At 43.4% G+C, this 21,805-nt stretch overlaps 1 protein-coding gene across 2 annotated transcripts in view; it reads right to left on the bottom strand.

Annotated features, from left to right (window-relative positions):
* Positions 1-5,545: 5,545 nt before the first annotated feature.
* LOC110494415 (C-Maf-inducing protein) overlaps positions 5,546-21,805 on the bottom strand; it is a 37,429-nt gene continuing 21,169 nt past the window's right edge. For both annotated transcript variants that reach the window (XM_036953831.2, XM_090205693.1), the window contains exons 2-21: positions 19,002-19,127; positions 18,865-18,915; positions 18,504-18,665; positions 18,278-18,319; positions 16,634-16,696; positions 16,139-16,219; positions 15,876-15,979; positions 15,604-15,708; positions 14,756-15,157; positions 14,219-14,284; positions 13,566-13,592; positions 13,409-13,457; positions 13,200-13,307; positions 12,989-13,105; positions 12,731-12,871; positions 12,313-12,360; positions 11,950-12,096; positions 11,706-11,811; positions 10,786-10,856; positions 5,546-10,702 (exon numbers count right to left, since the gene is read on the bottom strand). In XM_036953831.2, the coding sequence (XP_036809726.1) occupies positions 10,649-10,702; positions 10,786-10,856; positions 11,706-11,811; positions 11,950-12,096; positions 12,313-12,360; positions 12,731-12,871; positions 12,989-13,105; positions 13,200-13,307; positions 13,409-13,457; positions 13,566-13,592; positions 14,219-14,284; positions 14,756-15,157; positions 15,604-15,708; positions 15,876-15,979; positions 16,139-16,219; positions 16,634-16,696; positions 18,278-18,319; positions 18,504-18,665; positions 18,865-18,915; positions 19,002-19,127 (2,070 nt within the window). In that variant the 3' untranslated portion in view covers positions 5,546-10,648. The remainder of the gene's footprint in view (positions 10,703-10,785; positions 10,857-11,705; positions 11,812-11,949; positions 12,097-12,312; positions 12,361-12,730; positions 12,872-12,988; positions 13,106-13,199; positions 13,308-13,408; positions 13,458-13,565; positions 13,593-14,218; positions 14,285-14,755; positions 15,158-15,603; positions 15,709-15,875; positions 15,980-16,138; positions 16,220-16,633; positions 16,697-18,277; positions 18,320-18,503; positions 18,666-18,864; positions 18,916-19,001; positions 19,128-21,805) is intronic.

Consider the following 21,805-nt stretch of genomic DNA (forward strand, 5'->3'; position numbering starts at 1 on the left):
GGCATCATGAGAAGGAAAATTATGTGGATATATGGAAGCAGCATCTCAAGACAACAGTCAGGAAGTTAAAGCTTGGTCGCAAATGGGTTTTCCAAATGGACAATGACCCCAAGTATACTTCCAAAGTTGTGGCAAAATGGCTTAAGGACAACAAAGTCAAGGTATTGGAGTGGACATCACAAAGCCCTGACCTCAATCGAATAGAAATGTGTGGGCAAGACTGAAAAAGCGTGTTCGAGGAAGGAGGCCTACAAACCTGACTCACTTACACCAGCTCTGTCTGTCAGGAGGAATGGGCCAAAATTCACCCAACTTATTTGTGGGAAGCTTGTGGAAGGCTACCCGAAACATTTGACCCAAGTTAAACAATTTAAAGGCAATGCTACCAAATACTAATTGAGTGTATGTAAACCTCTGACCCACTGGGAATGTGATGAAAGAAATAAAAGCTGAAATAAATAATTCTCTCTACTATTATTCTGACATCTCACATTCTTAAAATAAAGTGGTTATCCTAACTTACCTAAGACATTTAATTTTTACTAGGATTAAATGTCAGGAATTGTGAAAAACTGAGTTTAAATGTATTTGGCTAAGGCGTATGTCAACTTCTGACTTCAACTGTATCTGTACTGTTAGTTCATCTGTTTCCTTTCTTAACTCTTTTGACCTAAATAGTTTTTGTTTGAAAGATGAGTATTGAATTGCATTGCCTCTAAAGATACATTTAAAAGTGTCCGATACAATAAGGGGATCTTCTGCACCTATGTTATGTAGGAAAATGTCCGTTATAAATTATTCTGTCTTGGTTAAAAACAAGTTGTCATCCAGTAGGCTTTGATTATATTTTAAATATCCTTGTCCATGTTGAAATGCTGTAAAATAATGTGTATGCCAACTATTTAATGGCACTGAACTGAAGGAGAGGGCACATCAATTCAGTCACAACAGATAAGAGGTATTTTGGGAGTAAAACAATGAGTAAAAAACATTTGTGAATCGTCGATTCGTAACGTTTGAATCTGTTTACTGACCGATGCATGCTTAATTTGGATCGGTTTGGGCTCCCACGGACTGATGCATTCATATCTTAAACATTTGAACCGGGACCGATGCATATCGGTGAATCCCTAGTGTTAAATAATAACAATAGTCAGAAGTATGTTGAAGATTTAAAGTGGGGACTCTTGCTTCGCAAGTCACGTTAATGATGGAATTTCTCATGGAAGAATGGGGTCGCATTTCTACTATAGAGTTTCAGACACTTGTAAATCAATGCCAAGATCTATTGAATCTTTTCTGACCTGTGGACGCCCAACGCCCTATTAAGACACTTTAAGTTGGTGTTTCCTTTATTTTGGCAGTTATCTGTATCTTGTGTTTCAAGATTGCATCCATTTCTGCCTGTGTGTTAACATAACCAGTATACATTTAGAACTCTACAGTGTACATATTTGTCTTATGGGTCATGGAGGACAATCCTTTGGGGGATAGGTGAAAATGAGTTGTTGACATTTCCAAGTGTAACGTTTGTGAGTACAGTATTTCTATTACATCCATTTTACATACTGTCCAAACACACTACAGATTGCGTGATCTAAATGTAAAGGTAATTTCCGTTTGCGCCGTGAATGCAGTCTGTGTGACCGCTGGAACATTGCTTCTAATTGTCAATCATGCTATAAAGCAGGTCTTCAGCGCTACGGATTGAATAGAGTCCATAATCTATTCATAAAACATGCTATCTTCACATGACAAACACACTACATACCAAAGCATCCAGTCCTTCCACACAGCACATGCTCATCACACTGACTGCCCATACCACATATCAACAGGACACACAACTGCACAAGTCCAAAGGGATCGTTTTAAATCTCCACACCATACATTGGCTAAATATACAATTTACTGTACATCACATAAACACAGCTTAATCCTGTACCCAAACACAACACTCTGTATTCTATTACAGTACATTGCACAGAGTAAATATTCAACTCGCTCTTTCCTATGTTTCCTCCATCCATTTCTCTTCTCAGTGAGATCGGGAAAGAATGGGGAGTCCCATGTCATGACACTTGAGTGATTATGACAGTAAAATACAGTTTGACTTTGCGGCTGAGTCACTGGAAGACTTGTTTGAGTGGTACCAGGTGGCCTGGGACATCACCCAGAGAGAGATCACCAAGCAGCACAACAAGCAGTTAGAGGCCAGTATTATAATATTCCATATAACCTATCTATAGTTAAGAGGCTATGAAATAATTATATCTTCCATTCTAAAGGTGCTCAGCCCAGCGTCTTCAGTGATGTCATGCTGACAGGAAGCTGCTGTGCGTTTTTTGTCCTACAGATCAAGCAGCAGGAGGAGGTGGAGAAGAGTGAAGAGGTCACCATTAAGATGTCTGACCTGGTGGTGTACTGCCAGCCTCGCAGCAAGGAGAAGGACCACTTTGGTATGATCCTCAGCCCTACCACCCTGACCAAGACAAACCTTCATACCATAACCGCTAACAGCTACACAGCCTACATTGTTGCCACCATATTAATGTTATAGTCAACAAACTAGAACTAACTTGTTACTAAATCCAAAATCCAATCCATGTGTACAATCACACTGTACGGTATACAGCAAACAGTTCAGCAGTTACACCGGCGGGCCCCGTGGCAATAAATAAATGAAACCCGAAAGCTTACCTTGACTTGGAAGAGTTGCAGTGTTGGATAGCCAGCTAGCTAACATAAATAGCATTCCTCTCTGTTTGAGTCAGGTTGTTGAGAAGGCTAAATTAGCTGCATTAGCTAAATAAGTGAATCTAAAAAATATATGTAGCTAGCTTTCTCTCTCTCTCTGCTCCTTCTCCTTCATTTTTAAAGAAATTAATTTGTTAAAAACTGTTCAACTGTTGTCTTTCTCTCTGAGTCAACTTCCCACCACACGTTATGCACTGCAGTGCTAGCTAGCTGTAGTTTATGCTTTCAGTACTAGATTAATTTGATTGGATGGGCAATATGTTGGTTCATACGAAAAGTGCTCTGATAGGTTGGAGGACGTCCTTCGGAAGTTGTCATAATTACTGTGTAAGTCTATGGAAGGGGGTGTACCCAGACGAGGACGGAAAATAGCTGCGGCTACACCATGCTACTCTAGACCTTCTTTGCAAGACAGTGTTTCAATCAGTTATTTGGTGACAGGAATATGTTTAGTATAGTTTTTTCTAAAAAAGGATCACATTTTTTGTTTAACTTTTTATTTATCTGAAATTCACTGAGTAGGATGGTCCTCCCCTACCTCCTCTAAGGAGCCGCCACTGTATGACATGCACTGCAATACACATTGAAAGATTTCACATTTATGTTTTCAAATGAAATACAATCTATTCTTAACTCACACTCTTATGATTATTACCAGAATAAGTCTAACTCTCCACAACAATCACATGTGGTGGACCCCAGGAAGAGTAGCAGCTGCGAAACAGGATCCAAATAAATAAACAAATATCAGACTTCCTGAGGTATAACCGCAAGGCCTTGAGCCGCATCTACCCCAAGGGCCAACATGTGGACTCATCCAACTACGACCCTTACCCTCTGTGGGCCTGCGGCTGCCACATGGTGGCGCTCAACTTTCAGATTGCAGGTGGGTTTGACAAGCATGTGTTAAAGACGGAGGAATGAAATAACTAGTATTCTGTGTAAAGTAGACCTAAACTATAGAGTGAGTGCCTCCTGAATTGTGTTCACAGAGATGAAAAAAGTGCTTTCTCGGTGTACCCGTGGTAATCATTTGTTTGTGTCCCCAGATAAATACTCAACTCAACAGTGCCCTCTTCAGTCCACATACAGGCAACAGACAGAAATGTTGTGCTCTGACAGCTATGATCCACAGCTGGAGAAGAGGAAAGTCAAATTCACCCTTACTGTCAGAGTAAGGCTCTCCTTATTGTCCAGAATTATTTATTTACAATGACATATCCCTGATAATCTTTCACATGGTAAACAAACTGGTTACTGTTGAGCACTGAATCTGTTGTGCTGCCGCCTGTAGGTGCTAGCTGCCAGACACCTGCCGAAGCCAGGCCGTAGCATCGCCAGCCCTTTTGTAGAGACGGAGCTGTGTGGACACACAGAGGACAACAAGTTTAAGACCGTTCTCTCTCGTAAGGAGTGGGAGCAGGGGTTTGAGTGGATGGAATTACTTTCCAGTTTATTAAAGAAACTCAGCTTCTGTGTGTTGTTTCAAAGATGATTGTGTATTTATTTATGTTGGTAACTGGACTTGTTCAGGTGACAATGGGCTGAACCCAGTGTGGAAGGCCCCTCCAGAGCCAGTGACTTTCCTAGTGCATGAGCCAGAGCTCACCTTCCTGCGCTTCGTGGTGAATGAGGACATGTTCTCAGACCCAAACTTCCTGGCTCAGGCTACCTTCCCTGTGAAGGGCATCCACTCAGGTAGGATCCACACACTAATATTCAGTGCATGAACCCATAGGCTCCTCGTTTACACATTAACACTGTTCTCTGTCTCTTAGGGCACCGTTCAGTTCCTCTGAAAAATGGTTTCAATGACAGCATAGAGCTAACTAGTCTACATCAATGTGCAGCAGGTGGACACACACTGCATGTTGACTGGAATCAGCCTTTGATGTGAGTTACTGGTGGTGTTTGTGTGTCTGGATGGTGAGCCTGTGCCATTCAGAAGCAGAGGAGCTATACTCATCAACTAGCCAACTGCGGAGGAGGCAGGCGGAGCTAAGCAACAAGCTTTTCCTGTACGACACCCACGCAGCCAGCAGAGCTCCGACCCCCCACAGCTCCGCAATGACCTCATGAGAGTTCAGCACCAATGAAAAACTGAGAAGATCCAAGACACCTGCAAACAGAAGTAGGCCGAGTTATGCTCCTTTCATGTTACAATAAAATGTCATAATGGGCATACATTAATTCTCTCGTCTGGTCCTCTGCTCTGTCCTAGGATACAGGAAAAGGAATCAACAGTAAATTATATTCCTGAGGTCAGCTAATCCTGAGCCTGTGGGGTTGCCTCCCAAGCTTCAGTCTTTCAAAGCCAATGCCAAAAGAGAGATAATGTGTGACATACCTCTGTTTTTTTGAATGAATAGGTAAATCAGATGAACAGTGAAAGGTGCACTATGCAGCATTGAAATAAGTACAATTTCTGAGGTTTTTGAAGAGTACAGCTGAAAAGTACCTGCAGGGGCAGGAATTAGTGTTACGCGTAAATTGTTTATTTTCTTATGTTTTCCTTTCAACAAATGCATTTCTTTACTACTGATATATCAGACAAAAGGGCTATGTGCAGGTTGAATTGTTGCATAGAGCACTGTTTTTTCCAACATTTTAATTATGTTGCTTTGATAATCCTTTGTTTATATTTTTGTTTAGGGTTCCTCTGCATCATTTTGTCAAAACATGACCTCTGCTGACTAGCTTGACTTCATTTTATGAGGTTTAACTCTGGGATGTTTGACATCCCAGTGAAATTTACAGTGATCCTATAAATAACTATGCAGCACTCACATTTGAAACATATTCAGACAGTTTATTTTGATTGAAATTATTTCACATCATAGTTCTTATTTTCCTGTAGAAGGTCTTGTATTTGTATTACAACAGCCACAGAGCAGCAGCAGTAACCCAGCTGTAGAAGCAGATAACACAGACAAGAGAAAATGAGGGCAGCGTTTGATCTGCAAAAATTACAGGAATCATGGGAAACCTAGTTTATGTCCATGACTGAGCCAGCGGGGGGGTGGGGGGGGGGGTGGGGGGCACAGCAGCAGGCACCCCGCTGTCAACCACATTAAGACTCAAGCCGCAGTCACAATTCTAATGAAAAATCTTTACAAATTCCCGAAAAATTAGAACAGGTAATATCACCTCTGGATAGAGAGGAATGAGAAGAGAGAGGGAATTAGGGAGAAGAGGAGACATAAACCCAAGCAAAGCACAGTGAGCTCCACAGGATAGCAATATAACAAATTAATATATTTTTTAATAACAATCACAATTTCCTCTACAGTAATAAAACCCTCCACATTCCCACCTCTAGGTCTCCCTCTTTAACTATACATTTGAAATGTTAAAAACTAGAGGAGCATCAGGGCTACAAAAAAAAAAAAAAAAAAAAAGTTCCCACTGCCCCCCCTCCACCCCACCCACTATTACCACATCAATAGAAATGGTCCAAGAGCAGATTCTGTCAACGGTTACAAAAAAATAATTCCACATATTGATTCTCTCTACTTATCACACAGTATCTCACCAGTGTACAAACAGTACAGTAACCAGTAAACTCACTGGCATACATACTATGTTCATATCTTTATACACAGTATTTTGTGCACAAGCTAATGTATTCCAGCAATACAAAAGGTCTGTAATCACACAAAGGTGATTCAGTCGCTGGTCTACGACATGTACTGCTCATCATTGCGCTTCGATCAGAACATCGTGGTAACCCATGGACAAAGGGGGTAGGGCGACTGCAGAGCTAGTGATCTGACCCTTTTCATATTCAAAATCGTAAAAAATAAAGTTAAAATAAAAAAAACATCAGCTGATATACCAGTCAAAAGTCTGGACACCTACTCATTCAATGGTTTTTCTATACAATTTTCTACATTGTACATTGTAGACATCCAAACTATGAAATAACAGATTTGGTATCATGTAGTAAAAAAAAAAAAAGTGAAACTAAATCAAAATATGTTTTAGATTCTTCAAAGTAGCAACCCTTGATGACAGCTTTGCACACACTTGGCATTCTCTCAACCAGCTTCATTTTATTTGACCTTTATTTAACTAGGCAAGTCAGTTAAGAACAAATTCTTATTTACAATGTCGGCCTAGTAACTTCCTTGTTCAGGGGCAGAACGACAGATTTTTACCTTGTCAGCTCAGGGACTCGATCTAGCAACCTTTCGGTTACTGGCCCAATGTTCTAACTACTAGGCTACCTGCTGCCCCATGAGGTAGTCACCTGGAATGCATTTCAATTAACAGGTGTGCCTTATGAAAAGTACATTTGTGGAATTTCTTTCCTTAATGCATTTGAGTCAATCAGTTGTGTTGTGATATGGTAGAGGTGGTATACAGAAGATGGTATTTTACCAATAGGACTAAGTCCATATCATGGCAACAACGGCTCAAATAAGCAAAGAGAAACATGGTCAGTCAATCCAGAAAATTTCAAGAACTTCAAAAGTTTCAAGTGCAGTCGCAATAAACATCAAGCACTATGATGAAACTGGCTCTCATGAGGACCGCCACGGGAAAGGAAGACCCAGAATTACCTCTGCTGCAGAGGATAAGTTCATTAGTTACCAGCCTCAGAAATTGCAGCCCAAATAAATGCTTCACAGAGTTCAAGTAACAGACACATCTGTTCAGAGGAGATTGCGCAAACCAGGCCTTCATGGTTGAATTGCTGCAAAGAAACCACTACTGAAGGACACTAATAATAAGAGACTTGCTTGGGCCATGAAACACGACAATGGATATTAGACTGGTGGAAATCTGTCCTTTGGTCTGACGAGTCCACATTTGAGAATTTTGATTCCAACCGCCGTGTCTTCGTGAGACGCAGAGTAGGTGAACGGATGATCTCCGCATGTGTGGTTGCCACCGTGAAGCATGGAGGTGGTGGTGTGATGGTGCTTTGCTGGTGACACGGTCAGTGATTTATTTAGAATTCAAGGCACACTTAACCAGCATGGCTACCACAGCATTCTGCAGCTATACGCCATCCCATCTGGTTCACCCTTAGTGGGACTATTATTTCTTTTTCAACAGGACAATGATCCAACACACCTCCAGGCTGTGTAAGGACTATTTGACAAAGGTGTGATGAGTGCTACATCAGATGACCTCCACAATCACCCGACCTCAACCCAATTGAGATGGTTTGCGATGAGTTGGGACCGCAGCGTGAAGGATAAGCAGCCAACAAGTGCTCAGAATATGTGGGGACTACTTCAAGACGGTTGGAAAAGCATTCCTCATGAAGCTGGTTAAGAGAATGCCAAGAGTGTCCAATGCTGTCATCAAGGCAAAGGGGCTACTTTAAAGAATCTCAAATATATTTAGATTTGTTTTTACACTTTTTTGGTTACTATATGATTCCATGTGTGTTATTTCATAGGTTTGATGTCTTCCCTATTATTCTAAAATGTAGAAAATAGTAAAAAGAAAGTAAGTGTCCACATTTTTGACTGGTACTGTATATACAAAACAGATGACAAACACTTGATTAAAGTGATCAAATCAAACAAACCGTTGAAACAAATACAAAATCAGCCATAACAATTACCATGAAAACATAATGGAAGTTAGATTACAGTGCACTTTGTGTGAAAATTAAAGTAATGACCACACGCACACATCCTGAAGATGAAGGCAACAGCCTCCCTAACAGGGAGACTAAGAGAAACACAGAGCGGAGGGGAACATAGAGAGGGACAGAAAATGATATACACTTGTATTTACATTATACAGGATGTGACAGCATGAGGTCCTAAGCCTGGTGGCCATATACAACAACATTTAGTGCACCGAACCGTCGTGGCACTCAAAATAAACATAGCATTGAAATCTTATTGGACGGTGTCCAACTGTGTCCTGAAAGTTCTGCCAAAACTGAATGGAAAGAATTCTTGAGCATTCTGGAGAAAACAAAAGTGGAAGGAACCAGAGTCGGGCATACAGAATAACGCTCCGATTGTGTACGAGACGCCCTGAAAGGGCACAGAGAAGGAACAGATTCATCAAAACCACCTAAAGCAGAAGAGACAGAGGGACAACTCTTCTGCAGTTTGTGTGGGCCAAGTTACCACATACCTGAATGCTGTAATATCACATTCCTTGGTAATAATATAGGAAATCTATTCAGAACTGGTGGTATTGCCCATGCAAACAGTGTTCTCATGATTCCAAATGAAGATGGAGGAATGAAACATTTTACCCCAGCTACATGTACTACATAAATGGGTGAGCATACTCCAAAACAGTGCCCTCTCTCCATGCTTGATGGGCAAAGGGAAAGAGGGATACCTAGTCAGAGTAGAGATAAATGTGGCTCTGTGAACAAATGATTAGCACGTTGGAGTCCACGTGATTCTATGCCACTGTATCAGATAGTACTGATGTATGATACAATATATTTGTGTTTGAAGTGCAGTATGGCAACAAAAAAAAATGGATTGAAACAGAAATGAACTTGTTTGGCTTTCCACTCTGGTACTGACCGACCAACCACAAAGGTCTTATTCTAGAGACTCTGGGCAGGTTATGTGCTGCTTTTTTAAACAGGGTCATCTATACACCATGCTGTTGCCTCTACAGAGTCTGTTCACTCCTGACATTTATCACAAAATACTCCTAAGGATGACCATGGCCTGTATATCTACAGCTAATATCAAAATGTATCCCATATTTATCTTTAGAAAAAAAAAAAAGTCAACATTGAGAGGTTGATGCAAGGTGCACATAGGGCTTCAGTTTAGGCCTCCGCATGGATAAGAATGTTAGGCAACATCTTGATTGATTGTGTGATGAAAGTCAACTGCGGTATGCCTGGAAAGTGTCTTAACATATGAGAAAATAATGGGAGGCAGAAAGAGGGATATGAAGTTGAGAAATCATAAATACAAGGCAGTCCCAGACCACCTACTACACAATCATTCTATTAAATATGGGAGTTATGTACATTGAAAACACAAATTAAAAGGAAACATTTCTTCCTTTTAATAGTGTTGCAACCACAGAGCAGAGCTCCTGAAATGTCTGCTTAAATGTCACACACAATATATGAATGCAGAGATGTCTGGAAAAATATGTTCATTCAAGTTGATAAAAATTGATTGAGTGTCATATGAGGAATTAGGCACAGTCTTGCAATTTTTATTTTGTTTGAGGTAGCACCTCATCCCCAATAAAGGACTGGAAAGGCCAGAATCTGAACCTGAAAGAACCCAAACAAAAAAAAACAAGACCGAAATGACAATTGGACACATCTTTAGAGCTACATTTGGATTGAACTAGAGGCAATATCAAAAGTGTACTGGAATGTGACCTGGTTATCTAACCTTGATCAGACAAGGATAGAAGAGCTCCCAGTAAATGGAGGGAAGAGTGCATTTAAACATAAAGGTCCTCAGAGAGAGTGGGAGAGAGGGAGGGGAGAAATATCCACTTGTTTACTTGGTGTTCTGTGTACATTTGACACAACACTGAATAAATCTATGAGGAGTCTATTGAGGGCAAATAGGATGATGTGGACAGGAACAGAGTGAGAAACCACGCATGAGAGAGAAAGATAAGGTCCCTTGTGTCACAAGAAAGTGGGTCCTTGCTTTTTTGATGATGTCGCTAAAAAGGAGCTCCTTGTATTTTGACGATGTCACTAGAAAGATAGTAATTCTCGCTTGACATGATGTTACTAGAGAGGTCCAGGCGTTCTGATGTCATCTCCAGATAAAAAAAAAAAAAAGGTCCTCGTCTGCAGATGGGAGAGGATCCTCTTGTTGTTGATGTAAGAGAGACTATGTGTTCTGTTGATATCAGGTAATCCTCATGTTTGGATGGTGTGGGAGTTGGTGTTCTAGTGATGTCACACAGGATGTGTTCACCAGGCCTCGGTGTAGCGGACATCCACCTCCGTCAGATTGGGGAGTTTGGCCTGACAGGAAGAGAGAGGAGAAAAGATACCAAACTATAATTCGGTGTTCTTATCAACAGAGAGGGTCTCACGGTTCATCTTACCTTTAAGTCCTCGTATGTGTCTGCTGTGAGCTTTGTGCTGTTCATGTTCAAACTGCACAGGCTCTTCATGGCTGGAAGAGACACGCATAAACATGTCACCTTAACATATGTATAGATCTAGGAGGCTGTGTGGAAGGCCTGTTCTATACTGAATGTATGAGGTTGTAGGGCAGGTGTGAAGTATAGTGGGGCAAAAAAGTATTTAGTCAGCCACCAATTGTGCAAGTTCTCCCACTTAAAAAGATGAGGCCTGTAATGTTCATCATAGGTACACTTCAACTATGACAGACAAAATGAGAAGAAAAAAATCCAGAAAATCACAAGACCACTGATAATCTCCCTCGATTTGGGGCTTTCAGCATGACAATGATCCCAAACACACCGCCCGGGCAACGAAGGAGTGGCTTCGTAAGAACCATTTCAAGGTCCTGGAGTGGCCTAGCCAGTCTCCAGATCTCAACCCCATAGAAAATCTTTGGAGGGAGTTGAAAGTCCGTGTTGCCCAGCAACAGCCCCAAAACATCACTGCTCTAGAGGAGATCTGCATGGAGGAATGGGCCAAAATACCAGCAACAGTGTGTGAAAACCTTGTGAACACTTACAGAAAACGTTTGACCTCTGTCATTGCCAACAAAGGGTATATAACAAAGTATTGAGATAAACTTTTGTTGTTGACCAAATACTTATTTTCCACCATAATTTGCTAATAAATTCATTAAAAAATCCTACAATGTGATTTTCTGTATTTTTTTTCTCATTTTGTCTGTCATAGTTGAAGTGTACCTATGATGAAAATTACAGGCCTCTCATCTTTTTAAGTGGGAGAACTTGCACAATTGGTGGCTGACTAAATACTTTTTTGCCCCACTGTATACCATATGCGAGTAGCATATAGTCAAATGATTTAGATGAGTTCTTACAGCTGAGGGACAGCAGGCCGGCGTCGGTCACGGGTGTCTCACACAGATTCAACACCTGCAGACACGCCAAGTGTTCAGACAGCAACCGCAATCCTGTATCTCCAAACTGAAGGAAAGACAGAAACAGGAAGAGAGGATTTGTCTTTCAAAGTCATACAGAGTATTACTCATAAAGTTCAAATAAAAACAAAAAATGTGGTGTGTGTGTGTGTGTGTGTGTGTGTGTGTGTGTGTGTGTTCTGACCTGGGTGGACCAAAGGTTGAGCTGTTTGAGAGAGGGCAATTTGATGAGCTGTTCCGCACAGGCACTGGTGACGTTGGTGAAGGCAAGACTCAGGTTCTCCAGGTTCCCAAAGGAGCCAGAGCTCAGCAGCCTGGCAAGGTCTGCATCCTACTCAGAGATACACAGAGACATGGTCAGATACAGAGGCAGGGAGCGACATCATGTTTTTCAAATTGAATTGAGACATGGAGAGTCAGGTCATCTTTCTCGCAAAATGTAACAGTTAAATTTGAACATTTTGTATAAAAAAATATCACGTTCGGGTGAAAGAAAAACAAATAATGCTTGAGGAAATGGCAGTAGTGTAATAAAAGCCAATCTCACTGTAGACTTGGAGGGCAGAGTGAGTCGGGTGGGGCCTCCTTTTCTTTGCTGAGGGAGAAAGGAAATAAAAAAAAATGGCGACTGATTACAGCAGTTCCCTATTCAGACAGCAGGTGGTGTCTATGAGCAATGTGCCAATGATGAAATAGGAGGTCTCTTAAATGAGATAAAGGGTTCATATTTGCATGAAGTAACAATACAGAAACACTAGGTAACACGGGATAATGAATAGATAACTCTAGCAGAGTGGACAGTGTAGAGTAGTAACAGTTTTAACTGAGCAGATACTACAGTTGTCCGCTGACAGCCCAGACCTTGTGTATTTTGAGAAGACATTACAGTAGAATTGGGAATGCAGTGTGAGGTTGAGCGTGTCGTGTTCGAGCCTTTGTTTGTGCACAGTGCGGTATTAACTCACCAGCTCTTTGAGCTCCCTCTGCCTGTCACACAGCTGCTCGTACATGTGAAGGCCCACCGGAGTGCTCTCCAGGGTGGAGATGATCTGCAGCTGGGTGTCCTTGTTCTCAATGATGTTGTACTCCAGCATCAGGCACAGGATCTGAAACAAACACACACACACACACACATCACCTCTGCTTCCTGTGCACTCACACCTCTAAAAACACACAGTAATAAAAACAAGTCAGCTCTGTACATAGGGCACACACACACACACCTCAACCATGGTCTGGTTCCCACGCAGAGCCAGGAGCATGCAGGGCCCCAGCTTGTTTTCAGCCAGGGACAGGAGAAACTTCTTAGTTTTGTAACAGGAGCCCATAAGAATGTGAACCTGGAGGAGAGAGTCAAAGGTCAAGTCCAGCCAATCAGAACAGAAGGTAGGTATGAGGGTCAGGATTATTAGGGTAATACCACCAATCACTCACCATGCTGGCAAAGAGCTCCCCATCATCATCACAAGCCACACCCCCTGGACTGTAGAGCTGGAACCAACCGTCCTTTCCTGAGCGCACACTGAGCAGACAGGAGTGGACCTGCAACAACCACACAACAATGACTACCACACACACACATCCAACACTGAACTAAGGCGAAACAGTGATGTATGGTCAGAGATTCACACACACACACTAACCTCCTGTCTGGGGTCCTCTGCAAACCTCTGAATAACATGTTTCAGCTCTCTGTTCAAAACAGACAGACAAGTCAGGCACAATCCTCATGCTTTCCTTGTGGGATGGTAACTGAAATGTAAGATTTGTTAACTAGAAGTCATGGCTGTAGATACTTACTTTGTAAATTTGGCATGTGCAAGGGCCCTAAAGAGGTGGTAAGAATACACATTAAAAACAAGATGAAATACAATAATTATGATTAAATGGAGAATAAAACATGTTTAAACATGCAGTAAGATGTTGAACAGATTGCAGTTGGATCGCATAGGAAACACATCCCATTTTTTTATTGGTTTGAACATATCTGAGCAACAACACACAAATACATGTCAATCTATCGGAAGTTGGGGGTGTGTGTTTTCTGTCTGACTCAATCCCTCTAGGAGTTGTGTCGGAGTGTTGTTGCCCTTTCTAATGACGCCTGAACGCTTGGATTAGGCTCTGGTGCGCAGGTGAGCAGCAGGTGAGTCTGCCGGCTGTGACAACAACATCCCTCTGTAGGTGACTGGTAATGAGGGCCCGGACTGAGGAGCCAATTACAACAGCCACTCAGGGGGGCGCCTCATCCCCAGCAGGGCACCTCAGCAGCACAGCCACGTCAACACCACTCCCAGGCCACTACACGGCAGAGACAGGCCCTCACCCAAAGTCCCAGCCCTGACCACAAAGCCTGGAGGAGGAAGGGTGGAGGGCCGGGGAGTGACCAGGAAAAGGTGAGGGAGCACAAGAGGTGGAAGTGGATAGGTGTAGAGCCAGGGCAGTATACTTACTCTTTGGGGAATGGGATGGGCTGCAGCAGGCTAGCCAGGGCGGGTCTCCAGTCATCGTAGTCAGACCTGAATGGTTGCAGAGAGAAAGAGATAAGAGTAAGAACAGAAAGGTGGACACATAATGAGAGCAGGGGGCTGGGCACACAGGGAATCACGAGAGGTAACCCGAGTGTCGCCCTATGACACCAAACAAACCCATCAATTCAATGGGACGAGGAGAGGATCAGATTCCTGTCTGTTAAGTGTCACAGTTACAGTCATTCCCCGTTCCCACACACATAATAGAACCACTTGTGCCACTTCCCTCTTGCAAAACATCGTCACGCCCATGTCATCCATCCATTCAGAGACACACTAGCAGACACTCCTTCCTTTTGAATGATTCTCCAGTAGGAGATCAGAGGCAGCAGCTGTGTTATGCTACTCAGCACAGCCCACACAGATAGTGCCAAACATGAACCCTTGTTAACATTTAAACACACACAGTAAGGCAGACAGTAAGGCAGAGGGGATACAGTAATAGTAGTGGTAACTCACAGCATTTTGAGGATGAGTGCGAAGCAGCCAAGCACGCGGTCGGCCTGGGCAGGCAGCTGGATTGACAGGGCGTTGAGGGCGGGGCTGACCAGCAGACAGTCGATCAGGTTGGGCTCACTGTCGCCTCCCCCTGGGCCCTTCCGCCTGGCGTTGGCAGTGTTGTTGTTGCGTTCCAACTCCACCAGGATCTCACTGGAGTTGACGATGGAAGGCGGAGGAGAGAGGGGCAGTGTGGGGGGAGGGGGGAGGGGAGCTGAGGGGGGAGGGGAGAGGGACAGCAGACCTGTGGGTGCGGGTGTCAGGGGCTCTGGGCGGAGTAGGCGGAGGGGCAGAGGGGGTTTACGCTCATTCTGTTGCTGGCAGCCGTTCCTTATCTCCTTCAGACTGGGGGAGTTGTCCCGGCTGCACAGAGAGAGAGATTTTGTTGGGGAGATGGAGAGACCATTTTGTGTAATAGAAGAATGGAGAGTCATTGTATCACACATTACATAATCGTCTCAAGACTAACACTCAGAAGTCCATAGTTAGAATACATCGTCATTCTGCTGGGGTTGTAGCCAGGCCTCTGTTACAACGGCATTAGCCCCTGTATACTTAGAGGGAGCGTGTTGAGGGTCATGTATCCGAGCAATGATTCTCTGGGGTGACAATGCAACGGAAATCCAGCAAATGTTCTCCTCCAGGGGCTGAGGACCCAGGGGTGATGATATAATGATAACTCATTACTCAAGTCAACACCTCTGTAAATGTTTAAAAGGGAAGGTGACTAACCTAAGCTAACCAGGGATGTTCATTGGGCCAGAGAGTCGAGTCTGTGTGTTGGATCTACAGTACAGCAGATCACTCACCTGTTGATGAAGTCCTCGTAGCAGGAGTAGATGGCAGCCAAGCACACTGCCACCAGGTTGGGCAGGACACGGGGGTGAGGGCACTGCCCGGTGGGGCCATGCATACTGAAACACAGCCACACACACAATTAGCACCCAATAGACTCCATGGAACAGGGAGAAAGCAGAGTAAATCATGGAGTACTATTGAAAATAACTAGGGCCTGAGCTTTTCCTGGTTGGTGGAAGAAAAAAAAAAAAATCACCATCCTAAAAACATGTCACTGACTCACCTGTGAATGAATTTCTTGACGACCTCCATCCCAGCGTTGAGCTCATTTAGAGCCAAGATGTACTCCTGAGTGAAGAGACGCAGTCTGGGGCACTTCCCAAAGTCCTGGCACAGACAGAAAGGAGGCAGAGAAATAAACACGGGGACAGAGAGAGGACAAGAGGCGGCACAGTGGGCTTTGACACTCCAATATATAACCACAGAAGAAAAGAAACAAACTGAGTGTGAACCTATACAGGGAACAAGACGGAACGCTTAGCTCACCATGTTGTGTTTGAGGATTCTCTGGACCACAGGGGTGAACACTTCAATCACAACCATGGACCGCGGACGCTCCCGACAGTGCTGCACAAAACAACCATTCACTCAATCATCTTAACAATAATGTGAATCTATTACCTAGGCCTGGATAAACTGTACATGGGCTGTTAATGACAGCCATGGTAGCAAAGTGGTTCCATCTTCCGCTCCAACAACGGCCCTAGTGTGAGGGACGTCACAGTGCTTGCTTAACAGTACAGCTTCCTTCTCTTACCGGACCTTGATCTGTCCTTTGTCCTCGCAAACACACGTGACCACCCTCTAGACAATGCCTTAACCAGCTACGCCACTGAAAAGCTAACTATTCGATGGCGCAGGTGGAGGCATTTCAAGCGGAGTAGTGAGGTTACCAATTCAACTCTGTTACACAAGCATGAAGGGCCAAGGCAGTTATGGGGTTTGATTTTGACAACAGGTTGAAGTGGGGCCCATCTTTACCTTGCAGAAGAACTCACACAGGTCCGGTGGAGGGTGGTTATTTTCCAGGAGAGGAGCGATGGCCTAGGGACACACAGAGATACCAGAGACAGGACTGATTAATATAACCTCACAATTTCCCCAGCCATGTGATCTTCTATTTACAATTACCATGTGCATGAGGTCTGATAAACAGGCTCAGAGACAGTTTCTACTAGATCAAATGAAAGTTTATTGGTCACGTACACAGATTTGTAGACGTTATAGCAGGTGCAGCGAAACACTTGTGTTTCTAGCTCCAACAGCACAGTAATACCTAGCAATTGTTTTTATAATAAGTTATATAGTATGAGCCATGACTAGAATACAGTATACATCAATTGGGTGAAACAGTACTAGCCGGGCCTCCTGAGTGACACAGTGGTCTAAGGCACTAAAGACCTGGGTTCAATCCCGGGCTGTGTCGCAGCCGGCCACGACCGGTAGACCTATGAGGCGGCGCACAATTGGCCCTGAGTCGTCTGTGTTAGGGGAGGGTTTGGCTGGCTGGGATGTCCTCCTCCCATCGCACTCTAGCGACTCCTTGTGGATGGCCCGGGCGCATGCACGCTGACTTCGGTCACCAAATGTACAGTGTTTCCTCCGACACATTTGGCGCGGATGGCTTCCGGGTTAAGCGAGCAGTGTGTCAAGAACCAGTGCGGCTTGGCAGGGTCGTGTTTCAGAGGATGCATGGCTATCTACCTTCGGCTCTCCTGAGTCTGGGAGTTGCAGCGATGGGACAAGACTAACTAACATTTGGATATCACGAAATTGGGGATGAAAAGGGACAAAAGTACAAAAAATAAACTAAAGTACTACAAGCTATCTGACTAGTGAACAAGATAACTGAACCAACCACCTGCTCTGATTCTCCGCACCAAATCGCACATGCATTCTCTCACGCACGCACCCGCACAGACATGCACACTACACACACACACTCTACAACTGCTACTACCAGACTCATATTATTATTGCTAAATACCACACAATTTAAACATTTTGCCCCCAATACCCCTTCCCCAAAACATGTGTAAATATTGGACTATAAATTGTGCCCATCTGTATTGTACTTATGCTAAAATGTGTATTCTATTCTACTGAGCCATTTACTTTATGTTCGTATTCTTATATTTTCTTATTGTTGTTGCATTATCGAGAAGGAAGCTGTAAGTAAGCATTTCGTTGGACAGTGTATTCCAAGTGTAGCCCGGGCATACAGCTGATAAACCTTCCATGGGTGCATAAAGAGAGTGCTAGCCTAATCTCGGTTAAGCCTGAACTAAAATCTTGCATAATTTGGTCAGATGCTCAACCATTGATGTTTACATAATATGTCCACGAGAGCTTAAGCCTAGCCTGTAATTCCCAAGAGTTACTGCAGAATTCACCCTAAAAATACACCGGTGTACCTAGAATTCTCTCATCATCTTAGCTCGTAATTCACCCCAAGGCAGGTAAATGAGGTGAGCAACTTCTCCCATGTAAAAAAAAAAGTGTACATTAAACTGTACCTCAAGAGCTGCAACATCCCATATCTAGTGGCCAGGTCCCATGGGGTTAGGGACACAAACACATCCCGATGAATCCACCATTACACTATAACAGCAACTTCAAACTCACCACAATGATGTTCTCATGGTCCTGAGTGCTGAGGTTGGTGTTCTGAGGAGGAAGGGGACAACAGAAATAAGACTGGTATGATCAGCAACAGAGAGCTCAGACGAATAAATGTAATAGAGACACTCCCAAACAACTTTTATTCTGCCAAACAGCAGACATCTGTGGGTTTTGAGCTGACCTCCCAGTAGCAGGTGTGTGTGTGTGTGTGGTCTGCAGATGGGCCTACCTCAGCCAGCAGGGTGGAGATGATTTGCAGGGGGGCCTGGTGGATGGACTCATCCTGCAGGGGAGAGGTCAGGGCCATGTCCACCAGCAATCTGATCTCCTTCAGAACCACCTCCCAGCGACTTGGGTTGTTCAGAACCTTACGGTACTTATAGATCTTTTTCTGGTTGGAAATAAAGAGGCACACATACTCACATACAGATACAGTTTTATGTGCTTATCAAACCAACGCAAAAATGCATAAAGGAAATGTATGCAGCGTTCTGTGTAGACTACAGATAAAATCTCTGCCCAAAGTGCTGTGAATCTTGTTGAACCCCCATGAACGCAAACCAATGAATACTTCAACTTAGTAATCCTACCTTCCACTGTAGAGAATTAAACCACTGGTCCCGCAGATAGCTGTTGGCTGCCTGTTAGGGCACATAGTCAAGTAAAAGATACGATTGGCACACACACACACGTGACATGAAGAGGGAGGGAGGGGGACAGAACATACCTGCAGGAGGACGGTGCCCCCGGGGAAGCTGAGCTGCACACAGTATTTGGGGGCGTTATCCCAGGAGAGCAGCTGCAGGTCCTCTATGGTGCTGTAGGACAGGGCAGCCTCCATGTACCCCGTGGGCTAGAGACCAGTAGAGGAGAGAAATAATGTCAACCACTCATTCATATAGGTTACACACTTGTGAAGACGAATACAAGACCAACACAGACAGGCAGTGTTAAACAAATCGCTCATTGGTAAATCACAATGATCACTGTATTGACAACTTGTACAAGGCAGTATTCAACACCCAACAGAGATGGCCTTATAGAACTATGAGAAAATACAGGACTGTGTGAAAAGGCCTACTTCTGCATTTGGGTCATGCATTGAGCCATCCTATGGTTGCTCGAATATCACATTTGAACCGGCTGCTAGTTTTTCCATCACTGACCTCAAAAGGTAGTCAAGCAGTTTACTTTATTGTGACATAAATCCTTGAATATTTGGGAATTGATACTAGTAAAGGAAAGTTAAGGGGAAAAAAGAACAAAAGATAGAACGAGAGGGGTAAAGCGAGGGAGAGAAAAAAAAACACATTTTTCAGCTGCACGACTGACTGTTGCATTTCTGGTCACATGGCCTGAAATGTCAACAGGCTGTTCTGCGTCTCCATCCCTCTGTTCCGTTATTAGTGACACCTTCCCTCCAGTCAAATCAACAAGCTGTTCCTTTTACTTCTGATGCCCTCTCTCTGCACTAGTACACCAGAGCCATTTCTCTGTAAATTCTAATTAACGGGGTTCCTTAGCTTCAATGAGGGCGACAAACAGGCTGTTCGTTTATTTGCATCTCTCCTTTTCTGCCTCTCCTGTCTAATAGAACAAATAAGCAGTTCCTCCCTGTATCTCCCTCCCCCTGTAAAAGAACAAACAAATTCCCTTTATTTACATCTCGCTCTCTAGGTGAGAGTAAGCTAGCTGTTCTTCATCGCATCTCCCTCCTGAGATGGAGATGCTTGAAATGTAGTAGCCATATTGTGAAATCAGGAGGGTTTTCATTACACACTATTTCTACATCACATATTTATCTTGAAAACAAAAGTAATTATTCAAAACCATTTTTAATTGAACGTAAAGTGCATGTACTTGGACGGACACACACAAATAAAACACAAAACACGAAATTCACAATAGATAAGGGGAAGTTTGCATCTCTAAGAAACTCAAACGACAAAGTCAATATAGAACAGGAGCAAACAGATTAAAATAACCATCAGAAGTCATATCCTGCACAACACCTTGCTGTGGTAACCCGCACCAATCTATCTTCCTCTAGCATTCACTCCTCATGTTTTCCTCCATCTATTTTGCTCACGGTCTTTCTTCATCTCATTCTGTCCTTTTTAATTATGCTTTTCTTAAAAGAAAAGTGGAGTAGAGCTCTCCTCCCCAAAACAGCTATGTTGCCATGGAAACTAGTAGGTGAAATCAATACTTGTTTTTTGTGTTTCCAGGGAGAACCAGGTGGACAAAGATGTGCAGAAAGAATCTCTGTATTAAGCTGCACTGGCAAACTGATCATATGAACGATAAAGAAAATCTGTTGATCCTGCTCAATTAATACTCACAGCAGGTCTCAGTGTTCATGATCAAATCTGTAGCTCTAGTAATAAACAATTCCTATTTCAACACAAGGCTTGGGCGGTATCCAGATTATACCGACCTTATACCATCCCGGGATATTCTGTAATAGCAACACTAAACACAAGGAGGGCTATTTTCAAACCCCACTTCACCTATGTAATCCAAATGTTAGCAATGCTAATAAGTACATGTATAATCCCATAGAGAAAACTAACTAAATGCTAAAGAGCGCATTGCACACAATCTCTGCTCTAAACCATTTGCAGGACAGACATCCCAGCTCAAAGTTATACAAGTAACTCAAACATGCTACTCACAGTTTGTTGCACACAAAACAATTATTAGAAAAAGGCGCTTGATCGAGGGGGGGGGATTCTCTGCTGTTTCCAAGCGAAGCTTGATTTTGGAAGAAGCTAACCACTTAGCTACTAAATTTGCAAATCAAAATGGCACATTGCAGAGCATTTAGCACATTTTAGAAAGTTAGCTTAATAGTTATGAGATATCTAGCAGGCAAACATTATTCTGGCTCCGGACTCTCCTTATTGTGTGCTTGTAAACAAACACCACGTGACTGGGGACTAACGGTAAGCTTCATAATTAACAATTGTGACAGGTAAAATGAAGGCAATCTTCTAACATTGCACAAGTTGACAGCAGGTATTTACTTAAAAAGTAGCAACAAATATTCAAATTATATTTTTTTTAATAATCAAAAGATGGCGTAGCGGTCTAAGGCAATGCATCGCAGTGCTTGAGGCGTCACTACAGACCCGGATTCGATCCCAGGCCGTGACTGGGAGTCCCATAGGGTGGCACACAATCAGCCCAGCGTCATCCGGGTAGGGGAGGGTTTGTCCGGGGGGCTTTACTTAACTCATCACTCCTTGTGGCAGGCCAAGTGCCTGCAGGCTGACTTCGGTCGTCAGTTGAATGGTGTTTCCTCCGACACATTGGTGAAGCTGGCTTCCGGGTTAAACTGGCGGGTGTTAACCTCTCTGGGATATGTGGGACACTAGCGTCCCACCTCGCCAACAGCCAGTGAAATTGCAGGGCGCCGAATTCAAACAGAAATCTCATAATTAAAATTCCTCAAACATTCAAGTATTATACACCATTTTAAAGATACACTTCTTGTTAATCCAGCCACGGTGTCAGATTTCAAAAAGGCGA

The sequence above is a fragment of the Oncorhynchus mykiss genome, chromosome 2, assembly GCF_057628025.1.
Source record: "Oncorhynchus mykiss isolate SJ-2025 chromosome 2, ASM5762802v1, whole genome shotgun sequence".
NCBI lineage: Eukaryota > Metazoa > Chordata > Actinopteri > Salmoniformes > Salmonidae > Oncorhynchus > Oncorhynchus mykiss.